Source organism: Mirounga angustirostris, unplaced genomic scaffold (genome assembly GCF_029215605.1).
Source record: "Mirounga angustirostris isolate CCGP_5_RB_7025 unplaced genomic scaffold, mMirAng1.0.hap1 SCAF_17, whole genome shotgun sequence".
NCBI lineage: Eukaryota > Metazoa > Chordata > Mammalia > Carnivora > Phocidae > Mirounga > Mirounga angustirostris.
Genome location: NW_026991725.1, coordinates 7,131,998 through 7,157,333, shown reverse-complemented (window position 1 = coordinate 7,157,333; position 25,336 = coordinate 7,131,998). Strand labels below are relative to the sequence as shown.

The window sequence follows — 25,336 nt, the reverse complement described above, 5'->3', positions numbered from 1 at the left end:
AAGATAACTTTCCTTGAGCTCCTGAAACACACGCAGGCATCAGTGTCTTGCCTGTGCTGGCGTCTGTTCCCTCTGGAACCGCCTCCCTGCTGTGTCCTGCAGATCGATTACTTCAACAATCAGATCATCGTGGACCTTGTGGAGCAGCAGCACAAGGGGATCATTGCAATCCTGGACGATGCCTGCATGAACGTTGGCAAAGTCACTGACGAAATGTTCCTCGAAGCACTTAACAGTAAACTGGGCAAACATGGCCATTTTTCCAGCCGAAAGGTAATGTGTTTTATGAGAACTTCCTCTCCTTTCGATCTGTAAGATTTTCCCCATTGTTTGACAGAATTAAATGGTCTTAAATGTTGGGTTAAAAGAATGTCCACTCAACTAAGCAAGAAAGGCCATAAACATCCATTAAGAGACTTACTGCTTAGAAATAAATTCTGCCTCTCTGGTTTATGAGATGACAAGATGGATAAAAATCATAATATCCAGGAGAGGGAGCTCCAGACTATTCAATTTGCTAGAAATAGGAAAAATGAACATGATTTTAGAAAGCATGATGTCATTTATAACCAATAGGTACAGAGGCCTTGTTCATGTGCTAGAATTTTGCTCCTGCATCTGATAATTCTGGCACTGAAAACAGCTTTTGTCCTTGACTTTTTACTGTAATTGGTTATAAAATGTAGTATGTGTCCTCTGCCACAGTTCTTCAGACTATGTGACTTTTTTTTTTTTTAAGGATTTTATTTATTTATTTGACAGAGAGATAGCGAGAGCAGGAACACAAGCAAGGGGAGTAAGAGGGAGAAGCAGGCTTCCCGCAGAACAGAGAGCCCAATGCAGGGCTCGATCCCAGGACCCTGGGATCATGACCTGAGCCGAAGGCAGATGCTTAACGACTGAGCCACCCTGGTGCCCGAGACTATGTGACTTTCTTGAGAATAGAGAAGTTCTAGCTGTAATTCTCCCCATCACAAGGAAACTCATTCCCCTAAACGAATGGGTATCCTTTTAACTCCCCATTTGCCACATTCTAAAAATGTTATTAAACAGATCACATTTCTGTAATAAGTGGTGGCAGTTGTGGTCGTCAAACCTTTGTGCTGTGCTTTGCATAGAGTATGTTTGTCATTAGTATTTGCCCTAGGAGGGGCACACCATCATCCTTGGATGTTCCCTACAATACCAGCTTGTCCAGCAACCATAAGCTGAAGGAGAAACAGGCCCCATGCTCTGTTACTTCCATAAAGAAAGGAGCAAACATTTCTGCTCCTCCATATTTTCATGTAAATCTATGACATACTGCCAATTTTTTTTAGCACGAATAAGTCTATTTTCTAACTTTGTCCCCTTTGAAATTATGTAATCAGAACAGATAGATAAAGCACAAATCATCAAGAAATAGACTACTGGCTGATATTTATTTTAGGCCAGTTTATTTCTAAGAGATGCTCCTTGGTCTGTTACTGAGGATTGACTTGGATCCCTACTACAAGTCACTCAGCTGTCAGATACTATGGTCTGACCTTTGACATTAGGGTTCTGGTCAGAGGTATTCTTCAGTCGTTTCCCATGTATAACACAAGTGCTTAGTAAGTGCCTGTCATTTCCCAGGCATAATTCTGGGTGCTGGGGACAGAGCAGTGAGCCAAGTTAGAAGCATCCTACCCCATTTAGAGTGATCTGTTGTAAGATGGTATTATTACATGGGCAGATGTCCCGTCTTCTAGGGATGGGTTATCTATGTCCTTTATAATCCTAACCCAGGTTTTGGAGACTCACCTAACATCTTGCCTACCAGATGGTAGATAATCAGTGTTTGTAAAATTGAATTGAATTTGGTCACGATCATACCAAATACATCTTATGGAATATTGAATTTTAAACTAAAACACGCAGGGCCCCACTTCATTTAAATAAATAACTGTGAATCTCATGATAAATCACCTCATTTTGATTCACCTTGGCCATTTATACACCTGACTTAAATTTGTCCACCAAATATTTTGAAATAGAGTTTCATTCTTGAGGTAGCCACTGTACATAGTACTTTTAAGCAGTTGCCACTGATTTGATAAGAAATTGCAAAATAATGATTTATCTGAGAAGACAGGAATTCTCTTTTTTTTAGATTTTATTTCTTTATTTGAGAGAGAGAGAATGAGTGAGTGGGCGGGGGGTGGAACAGAAGGAGAGGGACAAGCAGACTCTCTGCTGAGCATAGAGAGCAGCGCTGGGCTCAGTCTCAAATCAAGAATTGGACGCCCAACCGACTGAGCTACCTAGGCGCCCCAGGAATTTTCTTTCTTTCTTTCTTTTTTTCTTTAAATGTGGAAACCCAGGTTTCTCTGACTCTCCAGCTAGGTGGCTCTTTTTTCCAGCATCACTACCTGCCCACCCCTTGTCTGACAAGGTGGTGGGGGGGTGATGCTGGAAGAAGTCCCCCCTGAGATGGGGACTTTTAAAGTGTGTTCATTTCTGGGATTATTGCCCTGACGAAGGAAAGAAATGAAATAACCAAGCTGTCAGGATATTTTCATCACTATGAATCTTTTTGTTAAATAATGCTGTTATCCTGTATATTACGCCAGGTGTTATCATTTGCTGTTGGTTGCAGATTAGCTCGAGTTACTGGCATGTTAAATAAGAGGTTTCTGCCTTGTATTTATTTAGGGGCTAAATGGTTTCTTATACGTTAAAGTTATCATGGAGAGATAGGCAAATGATCCAGTAAACCACGAAATTACTATTTAAAGTATTGTGAACATACAAAGTTAAATGATATACAAAAGTTATTATTTTTAAAATGTAAAGAAAAATCTAAAACCTTCTGTGTTCAGATCACTTGAGACTTTGCAGTATCCAAATGTAAGAATATTCAATTAGCGTGGGCATCTCCTGGGTCCTTTTCCACGAGGAGTTTTATAAATGAAAGGGTTTTGTAAAATGGTTAACAAGAGAGAGAGAAAGAAAGACGGATTCCATTTTTTGGAGATCTCTGTGTATGTTATATACTTTGATCTCTGTGGTTCATTTAAGCTTCAGAAAACTGTCTAGGATAAATAACTATTTAAGGACACAGAGCAAGTAGATGGTAGAGCCAAGATTTGAACCTTGGAAGTCTGACTCTAATTTACTGTAATTGTTCACTTTTCTGATTAATAAACTAACTATTCCTTTACTAGTCCAGTTATCATGCAGAAGCCACCATCCTGGTTGGGGTTGTTTGTTAGCTAACAGTGCAACTTAAGTTTTTGTGCGTAACTGCACTCAGTGCTTTATGGATTCTTAGATGTCTGCTTTAGAACCTGTAGGATACTGCGTGATCTTTCACAGGGCAGACAAAGGAGTCTGGGCACTACTGTAACAAGGAAAATTGTAGGAAACTGTGGAGACCACCACCATTCCCATAAACTATTCCTCTTCAGTAAGAAATAGCTGCAGGAAGTTGACCTTCTTTGAAATGATAGCCCTGAACTTGACTCCCAGCTCAGCAAAAGACAAGTAAGCCAGGCCATTGTGTACATAGGAGAGCAGACATTACATCTGGTCCCAAGAATCCTTCCCAGAACGACCACCTACGAGCTATGGACTTGGGCCAATTACCTGATCTCTCTGACCCTTAGATTCCTTGTATGTAAAAGAGAGCTCCTAATACTTACTTTATATCTCAGTTGTGAGGACTGCATGAGATGTACATGCCCAGCAGACAGCAAGCCCTCGGTGTGGTGCTCCGTAAGTGGAGCTTGGAGCAGAAAGAGACTGTATTAGTCAGGGTAGGCTGGGCCACTTAGGGCAGCAGCCAGACTTTCAGCGTCAGAGACAACAGAAGTCTGTTCCTGTCCCAGGGACCCGGACTTCTTCCGTCTTCCGGCTCGTCCATCCCCTTGCTGCTGTCCTTCTCTGCATCCAGCTAGTGGGAGGAGAGGGTCACCCACTTCTTACCAGCTTTGGCCGGACACAAACACACTTCCTTTCCCCTCACCGTCAGCTGTCGAGCACCTGGTCACTTGGCCATATCCAGCTGCCAGGGTGGCTGGGAAATGAAGTCCAGCCGTGTGGACTTCCGGTGAAAGCTCGCAGGCTTTACCACATAAGCCCCACACAGGGCCATTTCATTCATAATGGTATCAAGATTTGTGACGCTGTCATCATCTTACGTGACATTGGAGTATATTTTTAGGAAAGTGAAAATAATCTGTTTTCAAAATCATCTCCTTATTGATTTCTTAGATCTGCGCCTCAGACAAAATTCTGGAGTTTGATCGAGATTTTCGAATTCGACATTACGCAGGTGATGTAGTGTGAGTATCTTACTTTGGTACCTAACACGATGACTTGCATGCAGCTTCACTTCAGAAAATAGAACCAGGGGAAATAAAAACTGTTTTCCTATTCATTTGTGTTTTTTAGTCATTTCATAGGGTAATATAGTTTTATCTCCTCACTTAAAAAAAATATTGGCTTAGCTTCATTCATTTCTTGCTTTTCAAACTTTTCTTGAACACACACGGCAGCAGCCATGCACACAGCCCCTGGCATAGTTGGCATTCAGTCAGATCAGCTGATGGATAAATAAATCATGGGAGAATGTTAACGAGGAGAGAAAGATGGATAAGATGGGCCTTTTTCTGAAGAAGCTAACAGTTCAGTGGTAGACACAAGCAGATACATGAAAAGTCACTATAAGGAAGAATGGTAGGGGTCAAACTAGAGATGCATGAGGCCTTATGGAAACACTGAGGAGGGATAATCATGCCAGGGTGAGGAGTATAGAGAGGTTTTGGTGGGAAGTGACATCTAAGCTGAGTCATCAAAGTAAAAGAGGCTTAGTCAGGGGAAAGAATTGCGAAGGGAGGGCATTCCAAGCAGAAGAACTGGGCCCAGAGCCAAGAGCCAAGAGCCACCATCGCTTGTGAAGAACTACAAGCAGTTGGGTAACTACATAAGCAGAAACTAGTTTTGCCATATTATTTTCCGAATGTCAGTTGAAAAGGTAAAATTCTCACAAGCCACATTTTCTAGTCCCAATATAAGAAAAGTAGAAATTGATAAGATAATATAACTACTTTAGTATCTGAGTCCCCTAGGGCTGCTATAACAAATTGGTGGCTTAACATGAGCAAAATGTTTGCCTTCCCAGTTCTGGAGGCCAAAAGTCCAAACTTTAGGTGGCTCAGGGCCACACGCTGGAGGAGGACTGTTCCTCTCCTCTGTCAGCTTCTGGTGGCTGCAGGCATTGCTTGGCTTGTGGCTACATCTCTCCTATCTCTGCCTATGTGGTCACACTGTTGCCTCCTTCTTGGTGTGTCTGTGTTAAAACTCCCTCTGCCTCGATCTTTTTTTTTTTTTTTAAAGTAGGCTCCACACCTAGCATGGAGCCCAGCGCAGGCCTTGAACTCACAACCCTGAGATCAAGACCTGAGCTGAGATCAAGAGTCGGACCAACTGAGCCAGCAGGCAGCCCTGCCTCTGTCTTTAAACTACAATTGTGGTGACATTTAGGGCCCACCTGGGTAATACAGGATCAGCTTCTCCTCTCAAGATCCTTAACGTAATCACACCTTTTGTCATAAGAAGATCACACTCACTACGGCTGGGGAATTTGACATGGATGTCTTTCGGGTCGGGGAAGCGCATTTTTCAGCCTGCTACACTTAGGATGCTTTGTCCACTGAACACTGCTTCTTACCTGATTATTCTTTAGTTTCCTCTTTTCCTTCCTCCTCATTTTTTACATTAGGAGCTCTCTTCATCATAACCCGTTACAGGAAGAGATTACATAACAACAACAACAACAAAAAGGCAAATGGTCATCTCTACAAATGCTGAAAAGACATTTGGAGAAATTTTAATAGCTGCTCCTGATTTAAATTAAAACTCTGAGTCATAGGATAATATGGCTCGAGATGATCACCCCATCTGTCAAACTAGCCATTAGTGCTGGAATGGCACCATTCTCCACTTGTTCTGGTCCCATTCCCAGGTTCCAGAACACTGAAGAGGGGAGATGCAGCAGTGTGCACACTCTCCTGCTGAAAAGGCCGCCTCATTTACAGGATGCTTCCATTCAGTTCGGAAACATCAAAGCAGAGCTGGTCAGAGGCCTTGGAGACCCGCTAGCCTGGCCCCTTTGTTTTTTAGATGGAGAGAACTTAAGGAGAGTGTATAATAACACTTTCACCCAAGGCCACACAGCAAGTTTATGGAGTAGCTGAGCCAATAACTGGTTTCCAGACTCCTAGTCCAGAATGCTGACTTAACCCTTCTGAGGGATATTCAGTGCCTCAGACTTCCCCTTCTCTCCTTCAGCCCTTCAGTCCTTTTCTAGATTCTTACTGCATATATGCTGTGTGCACAATGTTTTACAAGGTGTGGTCTCCTCCCACAAAGAGCCTTCCATGTAAGATCACATACATACCTATATGGCTGTGTGTGTGTGTTTATTTCTACTCAGAAATGTGCATACACATAATATATACACACTTACATGCATACATGAGTACATTTAAAAGATGGTCTAAAATAATCGCCATACAACTAATAACAGTATTGCCAGAATTTAGAATAATTACATGATGTAATACTTCTGTGAGAAGCCCAGGAAGGCTGATGCTAGTCCTTAGATGCTAGGAATTATTTTTAAAGGGAGAAGTGGGAAGGGTGCTAGAAATATTCAGGAAATAGTAACTAGGTCCATTTAAGTGGAGTGTGTCCTTTTTGTAGCATTAGAGAAGTGGAAATGCCTGGAAAAGTAGATTGAGATCAAATCATAATGAGTCTGAGAGGCCAAAATAAGGACTTTGCAGTTTGAACGTTCTAGGTTAGACAAAAGATTAAGAGTCAGGTGGCTTCAAGGTTTCAGTCAAAAGTGACTTGAAGGTCTTAGGAAACAGATCTAGGATGTGGGAGGCAAGGAAGGAATTTGGGACCTGGTGACCTTGAAGCTCCTCTGGGCACCACAGCCTGAAGGAACCTTCTCAGAGAATTAAATATGTGAGGCTGGCACATCGGTGAGGGGTCAGGGTAAAACATCTGAGAATTATCTACATCGATGTGATTATTGTCAAGGAAGAAAATACAGTAGGCAAGAAAGTCGAGCTGTCGGGAGCAGGTGCATCTAGAGTTGCTGTTTGCACGGCCTCTGAGCCTCTGTCCTAGTCACCCTGACCCTCCATCACTTGTGTGCCCCCAGCAGTGCACTTGCTCCCCCTGGAGTCCACGGCCATGGCTGCAACAGAGCAGCTCCCATCCCTCTTTCATCCCAACTGCAAATGTAGCTTCTCCTGACCTCACTTCTCTCCCTCCTCCAGACCATGAATGCTGGCCTCCTTGTTTTCTCTCACATACTCCATGCATGTGCCTGCTCCTCTCCCTTCATTTGATCTGTTTCCCTGTGTGATCTCTCTTCCTCTTTCTCCTCTGCTTATCCAAATCTTACCATCCTTTGCAGTTCTTCTTGGATTCTTTTATCCCACCCTGAACACACTGAGGGAACCTTAGGCAAGTCACTTGACCTCCTTAAGGAAGAGACTGTTAGTTCCTGTATGTTGCAGTTTTGCTTTTATCTTAGGAGTGCTGGGTGAGAAACACAGCTATCTTTTTAAGAGTCATCTTCTTGAGGTAAGCAGTAAACTGGTAGAAAATGACGGTCTTAATCATAGTGACGGTACTGATGTTTGTTCTCCTTTTGAGGAATAGAAACAACATTCCCCTCTGTTTAGTAGGTAAATTTGATATTCTTTAACCAGAACAAAGTGGACAATATTAGCTCTACAGATGATTGATGGCATAATTATCAGTGGAAAGGCTTGTAGACTTGTCGAAAAACTTAAATGTGGCTCTTGCTTGGTGAATAATGCATGTTTTCTGTGGGTTTTTTTTTTTCTCTACTAGCTATTCAGTCATTGGATTTATTGACAAAAATAAAGACACTTTATTTCAAGATTTCAAGCGCCTCCTGTACAACAGGTAGGATTGAAATTTTATTAATTATCTTTCCATTAAACTTTTATTGCATAATATGCATGCACTTGATTACTTTTATGTGGCAATTTTAAGAACTTCTGGCAAATTTTCTAGTTCTGTGTGATCATAATGAATGAATGAAATAATATATTTATGATTATACAGTTCACAAATTTAGGACAGGGACTTGCTACTAATATGACTTTCCTTGATTTCCCTTGGGTTGCCGCGGTTTCTCTATTCACTAATGCCGTCCTTCTGGCACCCCTGCCAGTGTCCCCAGGGGAGGCCAGGGGCTTCGGGGGTGGATAAACGTTTTACGCATGCAGATTCCCACTGTAGAGTCTTTGCCTCCAACTAAGAGACCACTCTTAATATCAGAGCGGCATCTAGTGTTGACAGATCCTCAGTGGACAGAACCTTTCCACAGTCCAAGAAAATGTGGAAAAGATGTGGTGAAAAAACTCCAGACAAAGGATAGCAAGTTCAAACCCAGTATGAATGCTTTGGAAAGAGGCCCGTAAAGAAGAGCTTCTCAGCCAGTTTCTTCTTTTGGATGAGAGGAATGTAGTCACACACTTACCACGTCTACTCAGTTGGCCAAGAGATCATCAGAAATGTGTTGAACACCTGGGAACCATACATTCTTCTGTGCCCCAAAATGCAGTGGTGAAAACTCTTTAGGCAAAGTTCCTGCTCTCATGGATCTGCTCTTCCAGTGGAGATGGCAGTTAATAAGAAAACAAGTCACTTTCCAGTAGTGACAGGTGCTGTGAAGAAAAATAAAGTAGGTAGGAGATTGAAGAGTACAGACAAGGAGGCATCATAGAGAAGGGTGGTCAGGAAAGTCTTCTTAAAAGAGGGGACTTTTGAGCAGAGACCTGAATGAAGTGAGGGAGTGAGCCATGAACACATTGAGGGGAGAGCATTCCAGGCAGAGAGAACAGCCAGTGCCAAGGCGCCAGGGTGGGAGTGAGCAGCACGGGTGTCTTGAGAACAGCAAGAAGGCTAGTGTGGCTAAAAGCAGGGTGAGGGGTGGGGAGGGTCGGGTCATAGGGAATGAATTTAGGGAGGTCAGCAGGCGTGGATCCTGAAGAGTCCGTGAGCCAAAGTAAGGATGAAGTGTGAAGAGAAGCCATTGGAATTTATGATATGATGTGATTTATATTTTAAAGAACTCACTAGGGCTACTGTGTAAAACACACACTGTTTTGTGTTTTACAAGGGCAAGAGTAGAAGTGAGGAGACCAAACAAGAGACTAGTAATCCAGATGGTAGTAACAGAGATAATGAAATGTGGTCAGAGTGAGTGGTATTTTGAAACTGGAGCCAACAAGATTTGCTGATGGGTAGGATGTACGGCATGAGAGAAAAATGGAAATCTAAGATGAAGTCCGAGCAGTGGGGAAGGGATGCTTGAAGTGGGGAAGACAACGGGAGGGGCTAATTGGGTGGGGGAGATGGGGCGTTTTGTTTTGGATATGTTATGTTATATTGGACACACCACTGGAAATGCCAAGTAGACAATTGTGGGTACACATCTGGAACTCTGGGTAAAGGAGGGACTAGAGATACAAAATTCATGGTCATCAGTCTATTCACAGTATTTAAAGCCATAAAACTAGATGAGATGAACAAGGGTGATCTTAGACAAATATAAGAGAAGAGGTAAAAAAGACTCATTCCTCAGACTCTCCAGCATTCAGATTCAAGCAAGAAAGAAGCAACTAGCAAAGGAGACAGGGCTGCCAGTGAGGTAGGAAGAAAGCCAGAAATCTGGTGTCACAGAGGCCAAGCCAAGAAAAAAGTGCTTTAAGAAGAAAACAATTATAGGGGCGCCTGGGTGGCTCAGTTGTTAAGCGTCTGCCTTCGGCTCAGGTCATGATCCCAGGGTCCTGGGATGGAGCTCCGCCTCGGGCTTCCTGCTCAGTGGGAAGCCTGCTTCTCCCTCTCCCACTCCCCCTGCTTGTGTTCCCTCTCTCGCTGTCTCTCTCTCTCTGTCAAGTGAATAAACAAAATCTTTAAAAAAAATAAAAAGTAAAATCAAAATTTTAAAAAAAGAAGAAAACAATTATAAACTGTGTCAAATACTGTCAAAAGCAAAGTAAGGTGAGAACCAAGATTAACCATGGGATTTGCTGACCTGCCAGTGGGACTGTTGACAACACTGATCTCAGTAGAGTCATGAAAACGAATGTCTGATTGAAGTGGGCTCCAGAGAATATGGATAATGAGGGAGATACAGTGTTAAAACAGTTCTTTCAAGAAGGTTTACTACTAAGTGGTTCATCTGTGTGGATGTCGAAGGCACCAAGGACAGTGATGGAGCTCTCAGCACCAGAAGGTTATATGGGAACAAGAGGGGCTCCAAGTAAGGATTGGTCACGGGGAAAAGGGCTTTCAGAAAGAAGTTGCAATGCTTGAACTTTCAGGTAAGATGCACCCACTTTGAGGGACAAATGACAGAGTCTGGCATTGCTCTGTGTAGGGTAATGTCAAAATTCAAATTGGAAAAACGGCTTCAGTTGGCCAGTGGCAATGTCAGCGTGTGTTGCCAGGGGAAGGCAGCCAGGCTGTGTACCAGGAGGCTACAGAAGGTGGCATTCATTACCTTTGTGAATGTATTATGGTCCATAGGTCCAGCTCCGTGAGAGTAGCTCCTCCTCTTAGTGGTGGACTCGCGTAATTCCCAAGCTCACAGGACCAGTGTAGAAACAAAGCCTCGTGGGGATTTATTTCCAGGGAAAAATCTGACCATCACATGGAATGGAATATTTGTACTGCTATGACAGGCTGTTCTCCCCTACTGGAAAACCTGCTTGGGAAGTCACATAGCAGCAAGAATTCTAGTTTATTAATTGACAGTGAAAAATATTACCCATAGAATCCAGAGTGCTTAGTTGCTTGGTAAGCATGGAAGTAGAACAAAGGGACTTGGGTAAATCCAACAATTAAAGGCATCATGGCTCAGATGAATCTGTTTCAGCTAGCAGGGATGGTCTTGCAAAGGTCTGTTGACTGCAACTTTTTGTATATATCTGCATAATAGGAAAGGTCTTGCCAGTGGAACGGGGAAGTCTTGGATTTATTTTGGCTAAACCATCCTCCTAGATGTGTTGGGATGTGCTTCCCTTGCCTCTGGACACTTCTTGATGCTTCCGTGGCTAAACAACCTCCCCAAGTTCCCATCCTTTCTCTGTATATATTCAAAGAGTAATCCTTGCATCTCTAGTTCTGTAGACCTTGAGAGTATACTTGCAGATATGTGTGCACATGCATATTTATGTGCGTGTGTGTGTGTAATGGAAAGAGGAAGGGAGAGAGTAGGTGGCATGCCAGATACATAGACTTTACTCTTTACTACCTCACTACTAAGTCAGATAAATTGTCTTATCTATTAAACCTACTGGGTTTAAATGTTTGCAAACTATTTTGTTAATATTACATGCATGATATACTGGCCCCAAAGTTCATTCTCTTTAGAATGATCGTATGTGTCTGTTTTGATTCATTATGTATCAGTTCTACTATTTTATGATAATATCTTATTTCCTTCATTTCCAACCTTCCCCTCTCCCTCCATTTATAATGTAAAATATGGAAAGAATCTAAATATGGCCAACAGTGAGTAAGGTGGAACTTGGGGTAGAAACTGCATAGATCCAAAGTCTGCAATCATCAGTCTTTGGTCTGCACCAGAATTTTCAAAAGTACACACGTTCTACTTTCTGGAAATTCTATTCCAGAAAGTGTTAGGAAGACATCCAGGCTTCCTCCACACTAAGGGTTGAGAACCGTTGCCTTAAATTCTCTCTCGGCTATAGATTAGAATGGAAAATTTAAGGAGAAACAATAGACCTTTATGTGGTCATTTTTACTGATAGGTGCCTCATTGGAAAATCAGGGACTAGGACCAGAAAGGAGTAAAACGGGGTCCCTGAGCCACACACAGATCACTGTTAATTTACCACCACTTACTTTCTTTCTTTTTTTTTTTTTTAAAGATTTTATTTATTTGACAGAGAGAGACACAGCAAGAGAGGGAACACAAGCAGGGGGAGTGGGAGAGGGAGAAGCAGGCTTCCCGCCTAGCAGGGAGCCCAATGCGGGGCTCAATCCCAGGACCCTGGGATCATGACCTGAGCTGAAGGCAGACACTTAACGACTGAGCCACCCACGCGCCCCAGTTTACCGCCACTTTTGATGGTAGTCGGCACAGCTCGCTCGCAGTGGTGGGGGCAGGGAGCACTGCTCTGTTTTCATTCACAGACCCAGTCAGTCTTCAGCCCACCATTTATCCTTTTTGCTCTCTTGTCACTTATTCCAGCATTTCACAGCTATTATTTTGAGCCTCTGTGTGCAGAAGTTTACTAGGTATTTGGGGAACCACTTGGCAGTTTCCTCAGTTTTACACCAGGGAAAAAAAAATTGGGCAAAATGATGGCAGTAGTAAACACAGAAGAGAATGTCCTTGCTGAGTCCCTTCTCTCTCTTCTCTGCCCCTAATTAAAAAAAAAAAAAGATTTCTGACAAATAGCGTTGTAGGGTGACAGATGACAGTCACACCTGTGGTGAGCACTGCCTGACATCTAGCGATGTGGACTCCCTGTGTTGTACCACCTGAAACTAGTGTAACGTCGTGTGTCAGCTGTATGCAAATACAAGGAGAGAAAGAACTTTCCAGGACACAAGCAGCATTTCGAGTTCCAATTACTTTAAAATCAAAGGCACCCGGAATGAAACAGGAAGAAAACCAGAGTTGAGACCACCACACATTGTTTTTGAAGGTATCTCCACAGAGCCAGATAATGATTTTTATAGAATACTTAGCATCGACCCTGGCCTGAAGTACACTGTGGGAATCGGATGGCAACATGTCACAGCAATAAAATATCATAACTGCCCATAACGGAGTGCAGAAATTCAGCTGCAGGACGGGGTTTACTAGAAGGTGGTGTAGAAACGGTTATTATTTGTACCTGTCGTGTTCGGAAGAGCTGGATTTTTGTCGAGTTACCTGTTCTGTGGGACTCTTTCTCCCAATGAGAAGATGCTTTCACGTCCATGTTTTCTGCTGCGCCATTGAGCATTGTTTTTTTACTGGTGGCTTGTCCTCCTCCTTCTAAGTACCACCAGAACTTTTGACTTTACGTATGTATTGTAAGAGCCATGTTAACCATTTGAGGACCCTAGATGTCACTTTAAAGAAGTTTAAAGCATTTCCTTTCCATTTATTTATTTAAGTCATCTCTATACCCAGCCTGGGGCTCGAACTCACGACCCCGACACCAAGAGTCACACACTCTACTGACTGAGCCAGCCCCAAGAATTTTTTACAGGTTGGATAGTTTGGGCGCATCTTCTCCGTCTGTGGTATGCTATCTGCTGCTACACTTTCTCAGCATAGTTTTCTGGAAGTTAGGCCTTGTGAGTTCAGGCTGCCGTCCCCGTGGGACTCCCAGAGCACAGTCTAACGGAACAGCTTCCCGTCACTGTATTTGATGTAATGCTCACATTGCTCTTCCTGTGCCTCTCAGTTCCAATCCTGTGCTGAAGAATATGTGGCCCGAAGGCAAACTGAGTATTTCGGAGGTGACCAAGCGACCTCTGACCGCTGCCACCTTGTTTAAGAATTCGATGATTGCTTTAGTGGACAACCTTGCATCAAAGGTAACTTTTCTTCTCTGCATATCCATTTTATGGCCACTTCGATGGTCGTTGGCTCCACTTGCTGCCATAGGTTCCTTCTTGATATATGTTGTAGAAAATGTATGTGTGATTTGCTTTTTAGGTAATTATAATAAATCAAACTGAAACATCTATTTAAAGTGAATGTTATACTAGAATTTTTGTTCGTTTTGTTTTTTTTAACATGGCTGGGTGAAATAATGTTTGTGTCCAGGATGAAATGCTTTTTGTTAAGGTTGAGTTTTTTATGGTTGTCGACAAGAGGAAAATCTTAGAACTTTAAAAAAAAATACACACACACACACACACACACCTATAAAGGAGAGCACATGTCTGACAGAAACAGTTTCAGCCCTGTACCAAAGAAAGGGCGTGGCTTTAAAAAAATCCTGAATTAAATAGTAATATGCCATCCATATATCATGTCTGGGTACAAAATGATCAGATAGAGTATCAAGAGGAAGTTTAGTATTTAAGTATTGTCCTTAGGCTGTTGTAAACAGCTAAAATAAAATGTTATATTATTGACAGTTGTTTCTACTGTTGATTGCTCCTTTCAGGTGTAATACTGTTTGGTGACTTTTCTGTTTCTTTTCCTCCCCCCATCCCTCGCCAAAGAACAGATTTCTACTCTTAACTGCTGCTGTTGACAAGTTGGATAAATTAGGCGGCATTCTGGGACTCATTATTTTTAGTTCCTTCATTTTTCTCTCTCTTCTGGTGCTTTTCCTCTGTATTTTATTCTTTGTTGCTATCTTTTTTTTTTTTTTTTAAACCAACTTCCTCTCTAAGAATTTAAATCTGTACTGTTTCTGGTTACTTCACTATGGATAAATTAGGCAAAGGCATAAGAACACATCTGTTCAGTAGCTTTCTATTTCTTTTTGTCACGATTCTTTGGCCTCATGTGACAACAAATAAGCAGTTTGTTGGCTTGTAGAATCAAACTTCCAGAAAGGCAGGGGTGAGGACACCAGAACCGAAGACCAGAACACCATTAGAAGCCTTCCTCTTGTCTCTTAGCTTCTCTCTGCATGTCAGCTCCAACCTGCCTCATCCTGTAAGAGGGAAGGTGAACCTAGAAGGAGGGCATGTGACACAAGAAACAGAATTGAACACAGAATTTTATAAAACATGTTTATAGAATATATTATAAATAGTTTACAAAATATATTAGATTTATTTCATTAACTAGAAAAGAGCCACCTTTATTTTCTAAAATTGGTAGTTAAATGTGCATTTTTAGAAAATAAAAATTCTACAGCCATCTATAATTTCTGTATCAGGAATTGTATGCAGCTGCTATTAAAGAGAGACCCCCACATGAGTGGCTTAAAAAAGAGACATTTATTTCTCTCTCCTGCAGATAAGGTCCAGAAGCAGGCATCCCAGGACTGGTATAGCAGCCTTAAGGTTGTTAGGGACCTGGGTTCCTTCTGTCTTTTTCTTCTACCATGCGTGTGCTTGGTGTCCATCCTCCTGGTCCAAGATGGCAGCAGGGCCTTCTTCCCTTTCAAAGGGACTTCCTGGGAGTCTCATGCAGCATGTCCGCTACATCTCATTTGCTATCCCTAGTTGCCAGGGAAGCTGGGAAGTGCATTTTTATTCTGGTCAGCAGTGTACCTAGAAATAAGTATTCCATTTAAAAAAAAGGTGCTGGATATAAGGCAGGCAACTAGCCTGGCAGCTTCTGCTGCGGCTTCCCAATTTGTGGAGGAGGGAGAGTGAGGGAGAGAACAACCTCTCAGCCCCAGAAAAGGCAGGAAGGTGGGTGGGGAAGCAACAAAGGAGAATGTTACTTTTAGAAAATACAAAATAATATGATAGAAATAAATCTAAATAATTGGTACTCACCATAAATATGAATAGAGTAAGAAGACTAGTTAGAAAGTCTAGCTATATGCTTCATCCAGGAGATACCTAAATACCACTATGCAGAAAGACAAAAACCAAAGAGGTGCACAAAAATATTTCAAGCCCTTCCCCCCCAAAAATGATTAAAAGCAATATTAATGTGAGAGAACATAGAATTTAAGGGAAAAAGTATTAATACAGATAAAGAGACTCCTAATAATAGAATGAAAATACCCAAGACAATAAAGCCACTTTGAACTACATACCACATAGCTCTGATTATCCAGGAACTCCATAAAGCAAAAAAAAAAAAAAAAAGTGAAAAAAATTTTAAAGGAAAAATTGACAAGTCCACAATCCTTGTGGAAGGTTTTAAACCAACTGTACCAGAAACTGATATTTCAAGCAGACAGAATCCTTAGTAAGAATACAGGCGCATTGAAAACCAAATTTAAACTTTAATAAATCAAGAGAACCCTGCACCCGGGGTGGAGCAAGATGGCAGAGGAGCAGGAGACCTGGATTTCATGTGGTCTCAGGAATTCAGCTGGATAGGGATCAAATCATTCTGAACACCTACAAACTCAACAGGAGAAGGAAGAGAAGAATAGCAACAAGTCTCTGAGCAGAAAAGCGACCACTTTCTGGAAGGTAGGACGTGCGGAGAAGTGAATCCGAGGCGATATTCGGGAGGATAGACGGCGGGGGAGGGGCCTCCGTCGGCCGCTTCTGGCAAGTGATAGAGCCGCGGAGCACAAAATCGGAACTTTTAAAAGTCTGCTCCGCCGAGGGACGTCACTCTGGTGGCTAAGCGGGGGGTGGAACCCTCGTGGGACAGTGTGGTCTCAGGACCCTCAGGGTCACAGAAAGACCAGGGGTGCCTGAGTGCGGCCGAGCTCCCAGGTATCGGAGCAGGGAAGCCGGCTGCAGAGACGGAGCCGAGGCGTGGGCTCTCAGCTCGGGGTTGCCATAAACCGTGATCCGCGGCACAGTCGGGCCCCTGCTCCTCCAGCAGGGACCCAACAAGCAGCAGATCCGGGGAGACTCTCCTTCCTCCCCTGGGAGGAGCGGCGTGGGAGCGCACCGCAGGGATCTGCTGGGTTTGGAGACTCCACCCGGGGTCGGGTGCCAGAGATAGAAACGCTCGGTCACAGGCCGGGTGAGCACAGAGCGCAGCCGGAGACCGGGGAGACGGGAGTGACTGACTGCTTTTCTCTGGGGGCACACTAAGGAGCGGGGCCCGAGTTCTCGGCTCCTCCGGGGCGGAGATTGGGAGGCCGCCATCTTCACTCTCGGCCTCCAAAGCTGTACGGAAAGCTTGAAGGGAACAAAAGCTCCCGAGAGCAAACCTGAGCAGATTACTTAGCCCGGACCAGCAAGGGCGGGGCAATTCCGCCTCCGGCAAAGACCTCTGGGAACCACGGCAACAGGCCCTCCCCTAGAAGATCAGTGAGAACAGCCAGCCAAGACCAAGTTTACCCATCAATGAGAATGTCAGAACTCCAGCGCTAGGGGAATACTGCACATAGAATCCATGGCTTTTTTACCATGATTCTGTAGTCTTTCAAAGTTAATTTTTTTAACTTTTTTTTTTTGAATTTTTCTTTTTCCCTTTTTCAACCAACATCTTATCAATCCCTTTTTTAAAAAACATTTTTATTTTTCATTTTTAGACTCATATTCTATCCCTTCATAGTAGTTACCCATATTTTTGACATATATATATAAGTTGTTCTCTCTTTAAAATTTTGAGATAGTTTCTTCTAACAGATCAAAATATACCCTAAATCTCTAGTGTATGGTTTTTTCCTATTCCCCTGCCTGATCACATTCTCTCCCTTTTTTTTTCCTTTTTTTTATCATCTTCTTTCTTTTTTCAAACAACTTATCATCAATTCCTTTTATAAAATTTTTTATAATTTCCATCTTTACAGTCATATTCCATCCCTTCATCATATCAACCCTTATTTTTGTACATATATAAGTTTTTCTTTCTTTAAAATTTTGGGAGGCACTTTCTTCTAACAGACCAAAATACACCCAAAATCTACTGTGTGGCACTGATCTATGTACCAGCCTGATCATATTTGATGATATTCTGTTTTTGTTTTGTTTTGTTTTGTTCTGTTTTTGTTTTTATCTTTATCTTTTTTTTTTCTTTTTTCTCTCTTTCCCTTTCTTTTCCCACTGCTTCAGGTCTTTTCTGATTTGTTTAGAGTATACTTTCTGGGGACGTTTGTTAACCTGTTAGCATTTTGTTCTCTCATTAATCTATTCTCCAATGCACAAAATGACAAGACAGAAAAAATCACCTCAACAAAAAGAACAAGAGGTAGTACCGACTGCCAGGGACCTACTCAATACGGACATTAGAATGATGTCGGATCTAGGGTTCAGAATCATCACTTTAAAGATACTAGCTGGGCTTGAAAAAAGCATGGAAGTTATTAAAGAAACCCTTTCTGGAGAAGTAAAAGAACTAAAATCTAACCAAGTAGAAATCAAAAAGGCTATTAATGAGGTGCAATCAAATATGGGGGCACTAACTGCTAGGATAAATGAGGCAGAAGAGAGAATCAGTGATACAGAAGACCAAATGATGGAAAATAAAGAAGCTGAGAAAAAGAGAGATAAACAACTACTGGATCACGAGGGCAGAATTCGAGAGATAAGCGATACCATAAGATAGAATACATTAGAATAATTGGGATCCCAGAAGAAGGAGAGAGAGGGGCAGAAGGTATACTGGAGCAAATTATAGCAGAGAACTTCCCTAATTTGGGGAAGGAAACAGGCATCAAAATCCAGGAAGAACAGGGAACCCCTCTCAAATCAATAAAAATAGGTCAAAACCCCGACATTTAATAGTAAAACTTACGAGTCTCAGAGACAAAGAGAAAATCCTGAAAGCAGCTCGGGTGAAGAGATATGTAACCTACAATGGTAGAAACATTAGATTGGCAACAGACCTATCCACAGAGACCTGGCAGGCCAGAAAGGACTGGCAGGATATATTCAGAGCACTAAATGAGAAAAATATGCAGCCAAGAATACTATATCCAGCTAGGCTGTCATTGAAAATTGAAGGAGGGATATAAAGCTTCCAGGACAAACAAAAACTAAAGGAATTTGCAAACACAAAACCAGTCCTACAAGAAATATTGAAAGGGGTTCTCTAAGCAAAGAGAGAGCCTAAAAGCAACACAGATCAGAAAGGAACACAGACAATATACAGTAACAGTCACCTTACAGGCAATACAATGGCACTAAATTCCTATCTTTCAATAGTTACCCTGAATGTAAATGGGCTAAATGCCCCAATCAAAAGACACAGGCTATCAGATTGGATTAAAAAACAAGACCCATTGATATGCTGTCTGCAAGAGACTCATTGTAGACCCAAAGACACCCCCAGATTGAAAGTGAGGGGGTGGAAAACCGTTTACCATGCTAATGGACACCAAAAGAAAGCTGAGGTGGCAATCCTTGTATCAGACAGATTTTAAACCAAAGACTGTAATAAGAGATGAGGAAGGACACTATATCCTACTTAAAGGATCTATCCAACAAGAAGATCTAACAATTGTAAATATCTATGCCCCTAACATGGGAGCGGCCAATTATATAACGCAATTAATAACAAAAGCAAAGAAACACATCGACAACAATACAATAATAGTGGGGGACTTTAACAACCCCCTCCCTGAAATGGACAGATCGTCTAAGCAAAAGATCAACAAGGAAATAAAGACTTTAAATGACACACTGGACCAAATGGACTTCACAGACATATTCAGAACATTCCATCCCAAAGCAACGGAATACACATTCTTCTCTAGTGCCCATGGAACATTCTCCAGAATCGATCACATCCTAGGTCATCAATCAGGTCTCAACCGGTACCAAAAGATGGGGATCATTCCCTGCTATTTTCAGACCACAATGCTTTGAAACTAGAACTCAATCACAAGAGGAAAGTCAGAAAGAACTCCAATACATGGAGGCTAAAGAGCATCCTACTAAAGAATGAATGGGTCAACCAGGAAATTAAAGAAGAATTAAAAAAATTCGTGGAAACCAATGAAAATGAAAACACAACTATTCAAAATCTTTGGGATGCAGCAAAGGCAGTCCTAAGAGGAAAGTATATAGCAATACAAGCCTTTCTCAAGAAACAAGAAAGGTCTCAAGTACACAACCTAACCCTACACCTAAAGGAGCTGAAGAAAGAACAGCAAATACAGCCTAAACCCAGCAGGAGAAGAGAAATCATAAAGATCAGAGCAGAAATCAATGAAATAGAAACTAAAAGAACAGTAGAACAGATCAACGAAACTAGGAGCTGGTTCTTTGAAAGAATTAACAAGATTGATAAACCCCTGGCCTGACTTATCAAAAAGAAAAGAGAAATGACCCAAATCAACAAAATCATGAATGAAAGAGGAGAGATCACAACCAACACCAAAGAAATACAAACAATTATAAGAACATATTATGAGCAACTCTATGCCAGCAAATTAGATCACCTGGAAGAAATGGATGCATTCCTAGAGATGTATCAACTACCAAAACTGAACCAGGAAGAAAGAGAAAACCTGAACAGACCTATAACCACTAAGGAAATTGAAGCGGTCATCAAAAATCTCCCAACAAACAAAAGCCCAGGGCCAGATGGCTTCCCAGGGGAATTCTACCAAACATTTCAAGAAGAATTAATACCTATTCTTCTGAAACTGTTCCAAAAAATAGAAACGGAAGGAAAACTTCCAAACTCATTTTATGAGGCCAGCATTATCTTGATCCCAAAACCAGACAAAGACCCCATCCAAAAGGAGAATTACAGACCAATATCCCTGATGAACATGGATGCCTAAATTCTCACCAAAATACTAGCCAATAGGATCCAACAGTACATTTAAAGGATTATTCACCACGACCAAGTGGGATTCATCCCTGGGCTACAAGCTTGGTTCAACATCCGCAAATCAATCAACATGATACAATACATTAACAAAAGAACAAGAATCATATGATCCTCTCAATAGATGCAGAAAAAGCATTTGACAAAGTACAGCATCCTTTCTTGATCAAAACTCTTCAGAGTATAGGCATAGCGGGTACATACCTCAATATCATAAAAGCCATCTATGAAAAACCTACAGCGAATATCATTCTCAATGGGGAAAAACTGAGAGCTTTCCCCCTAAGGTCAGGAACGTGGCAGGGATGTCCACTATCACCACTGCTATTTAACATAGTATTAGAAGTCCTAGCCACAGCCATCAGACAACAAAAAGAAATCAAAGGCATCCAAATGGGCAAAGAAGAAGTCAAACTCTCACTCTTTGCAGGTGATATGATACTTTATGTGGAAAACCCCAAAGACTCCACCCCAAAACTGCTAGAACTCATACAGGAATTCAGTAAAGTGGCAGGATAGAAAATCAATGCACAGAAATCAGTGGCATTCCTATACACCAACAACAAGACAGAAGAAAGAGAAATTAAGGAGTCGATCCCATTTACAGTTGCACCCAAAACCATAAGATACCTAGGAATAAATCTAACCAAAGAGGCAAAGGATCTGTACTCAGAAAGCTATAAAATACTCTTGAAAGAAATTGAGGAAGACACAAAGAAATGGAAAAACGTTCCATGCTCATGGATTGGAAGAACAAATATTGTGAAGATGTCAATGCTACCTAGAGCAGTCTACACATTCAATGCAATCCCCATCAAAATACCATCCACTTTTTTCAAAGAAATGGAACAAATCATCCTAAAATTTGTACGGAACCAGAAAAGACCCCACATAGCCAGAGGAATGTTGAAAAAGAAAAGCAAAGCTGGCGGCATCACAATTCCGGACTTCCAGCTCTATTACAAAGCTGTCATCATCAAGACAGTATGGTACTGGCACAAAAACAGGCACATAGATCAATGGAACAGAATAGAGAGCCCAGAAATGGACCCTCAACTCTATGGTCAACTAATCTTTGACAAAGTAGGAAAGAATGGCCAATGGAAAAAAGACAGTCTCTTCAACAAATGGTGTTGGGAAAATTGGACAGCCACATGCAGAAGAATGAAACTGAACCATTTCCTTACACCACACACGAAAATAGACTCCAAATGGTTGAAAGACCTCAATGTGAGACAGGAGTCCATCAAAATCCTAAAAGAGAACACAGGCAGCAACCTCTTCGACCTCAGCCGCAGCAACTTCTTCCTAGAAACATCGCCAAAGGCAAGGGAAGCAAGGGTAAAAATGAACTATTGGGACTTTATCAAAATAAAAAGCTTTTGCAAAGCAAAGGAAACAGTCAACAAAACCAAAAGACAACCGACAGAATGGGAGAAGATATTTGCAAATGACATATCAGATAAAGGGCTAGTATCCAAAATCTATAAAGAACTTATCAAACTCAACACCCAAAGAACAACGAATCCAATCAAGAAATGGGCAGAAGACATGAACAGGCATTTTTCCAAAGAAGACCTCCAAATGGCCAAGAGACACATGAAAAAGTGCTCAATATCGCTTGGCATCAGGGAAATCCAAATCAAAACCTCAATGAGATACCACCTCACACCAGTCAGAATGGCTAAAATTAACAAGTCAGGAAACGACAGATGTTGGCGGGGATGTGGAGAAAGGGGAACCCTCAGACACTGTTGGTGGGAATGCAAGCTGGTGCAGCCACTCTGGAAAACAGTATGGAGGTTCCTCAAAAAGTTGAAAATAGAGCTACCATATGATCCAGCAATTGCACTACTGGGTATTTACCCCAAAGGTACAAAAGTAGGGATCCGAAAGGGTACATGCACCCTGATGTTTATAGCAGCAATGTCCACAATAGCCAAACTGTGGAAAGAGCCAAGATGTCCATCGACAGATGAATGGATAAAGAAGAGGTGGTATATTTATACAATGGAATATTATGCAGCCATCAAAAGGAATGAGATCCCGGGCGCCTGGGTGGCTCAGATGGTTAAGCATCTGCCTTTGGCTCAGGTCATGATCCCAGCGTCCTGGGATCGAGTCCCGCATCGGGCTCCGTGCTCCTTGGGAGCCTGCTTCTCCCCCTGACTCTCTCTCAATCTCTGTCTCTCATGAATAAATAAATAAAATCTTAAAAAAAAAAAAAAAAAGGAATGAGATCCCGCCATTTGCAACGACGTGGTTGGAACTGGAGGGTTTTATGCTGAGCGAAATAAGTCAAACAGAGAAAGACATGTGTCATATGACCTCACTGATATGAGGAATTCTTAATCTCAGGAAACAAACTGAGGGTTGCTGGAGTGGGGGGTGGGGTGGGAGGGATGGGCTGACTGGGTGATAGATACTGGGGAGGGTATGTGCTCTGGTAAGCGCTGTGAATTGTGCAAGACTGTTGAATCTCTGAAACAAATAATGCAATATATGTTAAGAAAAAAAAAGAAGAAGATAGGAGGAGGGGAAGTATGAAGGGAGGGAAATCGGAGGGGTAGACGAACCATGAGAGACGATGGACTCTGAAAAACAAACTGAGGGTTCTAGAGGGGAAGGGGGTGGGAGGATGGGTTAGCCTGGTGATGGGTATTGAGGAGGGCACGTTCTGCATGGAGCACTGGGTGTTATGTACAAACAATGAATCATGGAACACTACATCTAAAACTAATGATGTAATGTATGGGGATTAACATAACAATAAAAAAATTAAAAAAAAAAAAAGAAACCACCTTCATACCAGACCTTAAAGAATTTCCACAGATAACGTTTTCAGTACAATAAGGGGTTCCCATTAAGAATTCCTACACACATAGGGGCGCCTGGGTGGCTCAGTTGGTTAAGCGACTGCCTTCGGCTCAGGTCATGATCCTGCAGTCCCGGGATCGAGTCCCGCATCGGGCTCCCTGCTCGGCAGGGAGTCTGCTTCTCCCTCTGACCCTCCCCCCTCTCATGCTCTCTCTATCTCATTCTCTCTCTCAAATAAATAATAAAATCTTAAAAAAAAAAAAAAAGAATTCCTACACACATAAACAAAGTACCATGTGCAAGAGTCAGACTAAACAAGATTCAGAGTCATGAAAACTTCTTAGAGTGGAATTACTAGAAACAATATAAGAATGTTTAATATGTTTTAAGAAATCAAAGACCTAAAAATATGAGAAAGAGCAAGTAGGTAGGCAATTGATAGAAGTAAAAACTAAAATTAAGAAACAGTTTTAGCATCAGTTTAGACAAAGCTGAAGAGAGAATAGAGAAATGAAAGAAAGAATAAAGGAAATTATCCAGGATTCTACTTAGACCAAGAAATTAAAAAAAAAAAAAAGAGACACTCTTAAGAGACACGGAAGATAAAATGAAAAGGTCTAATGTGCATTTAATCAGAGTTACCCAAGGAAAGGAGAGGATGGGCAGAGCAATATTGGGAAATATATTGCTGAGAATTTCAACAGTGATGAAAGATAACACTCTGGGGAGTCAGGAACTCTGCTATATCCCAAGCTGGAAAAATTATAAGAAATCTGCATTTAAGCACATTGTGAAATCTCAGAACATCAAAGGCTAAGAAAATGCATTAAAAGCAGATTTGCTTAAAAGAATTAGAGTCTGAGAGAAAAGAAGTGTAAACCAAAATTCTGTGCCAAGAATATATATGTTTCAAGAACAAAGACACAGTAGGGGCACCTGAGTGGCTCAGTCGGTTAAGCATCTGACTCTTGATCTCACCTCAGGTCTTGGTCTCAGGGTCGTGAGTTCAAGCCCTGCATTGGGCTCTGCGCTGGGTGTGGAGCCTACTTAAGGAAAAAAAAAAAAAAAAGAACAAAGACACAATAAAGAATCTTTCTGAAAAAGAAAAAAAGAGTTAAAAGCACCCTAGAGGAAATTCTAAAGGATATGTACATCAGGCCAGAGGAAGAGTATATAAAATGAAAGCCTGAAATGCAAAAAGAAGGGCAAAGAAATTGGTCAAGGTGGCTGTGTATAAATAAACTGTAAAATAATATTTTATTGGATTAAAAATACAGATTAGAATTAAATAGCACAACACTAGCATATAAACTGAAAGGGTGGGTGATTATAATTCAGGTGTTTAAGATCCGTGGTCATTCAGGAAAATAATAAAAATATTGCTTAGCTTATAACCCTGGTGACACACAAATGCAGGTTAAATGTCCTCATGGAGTCATGAAAAGAATAGAAATGAAGTTATAACTTCTAAACTAGTTGTGGGGCGGGGGGAAGCAGAGCCAGAATGAGAAGCAAATAATCTGTTCTAAAAAACACAGGAAAGAGGAGACAAAAGAACATAGGAAAGCCAGAAAAAATTAAGATGGTAGAAAGAAACCCAAGCATACTAGTGATTACATTGAATGTAAAAATGGATAAAAATTGTCAAATCAAATCAAAGACAAAGAATCCAGAAGAGCTGAAAGTTTAAAAAGATTTATCAGACAAATTCTGACAATCTGGGATCACTTCAATCCAAGTTCAGGGCCTGGAGTGGCTTAGCGATGGGCCAGATTGTTTTCCATTCCCCTTGGACTCCCAGGGTTAGCTCCTCAGGATTTCAGACCACTGTCCCTTCTCCATGGCCTTGGGTTCCAGCCTGCAGCCCCCTGGCCCCACAAGGCTGTCTGTCCAGAGGAAAGCAGCCCTGAAGGCTGGCCTCATCCCTTTGGATTTTAGTCTTATTCTTATCCCGGTTATCTTTTTTTTTTTTTTTTTTAAGATTTTATTTATTTATTTGACAGAGAGAGACACAGTGAGAGAGGGAACACAGGCAGGGGGAGTGGGAGAGGGAGAAGCGGGCCTCCCACTGAGCAGGGAGCCGGATGC

The 25,336-nt window shown here is 41.8% G+C and overlaps 1 protein-coding gene across 2 annotated transcripts in view; it reads left to right on the top strand.

The window, feature by feature from the left end:
• The window catches only part of MYO1D (myosin ID), a 364,669-nt gene that overhangs the window by 129,124 nt on the left and 210,209 nt on the right, over window positions 1-25,336 (top strand). For both annotated transcript variants that reach the window (XM_045889402.3, XM_064582345.1), the window contains exons 11-14: window positions 103-273; window positions 4,234-4,304; window positions 7,897-7,971; window positions 13,506-13,638. In XM_045889402.3, the coding sequence (XP_045745358.1) occupies window positions 103-273; window positions 4,234-4,304; window positions 7,897-7,971; window positions 13,506-13,638 (450 nt within the window). The remainder of the gene's footprint in view (window positions 1-102; window positions 274-4,233; window positions 4,305-7,896; window positions 7,972-13,505; window positions 13,639-25,336) is intronic.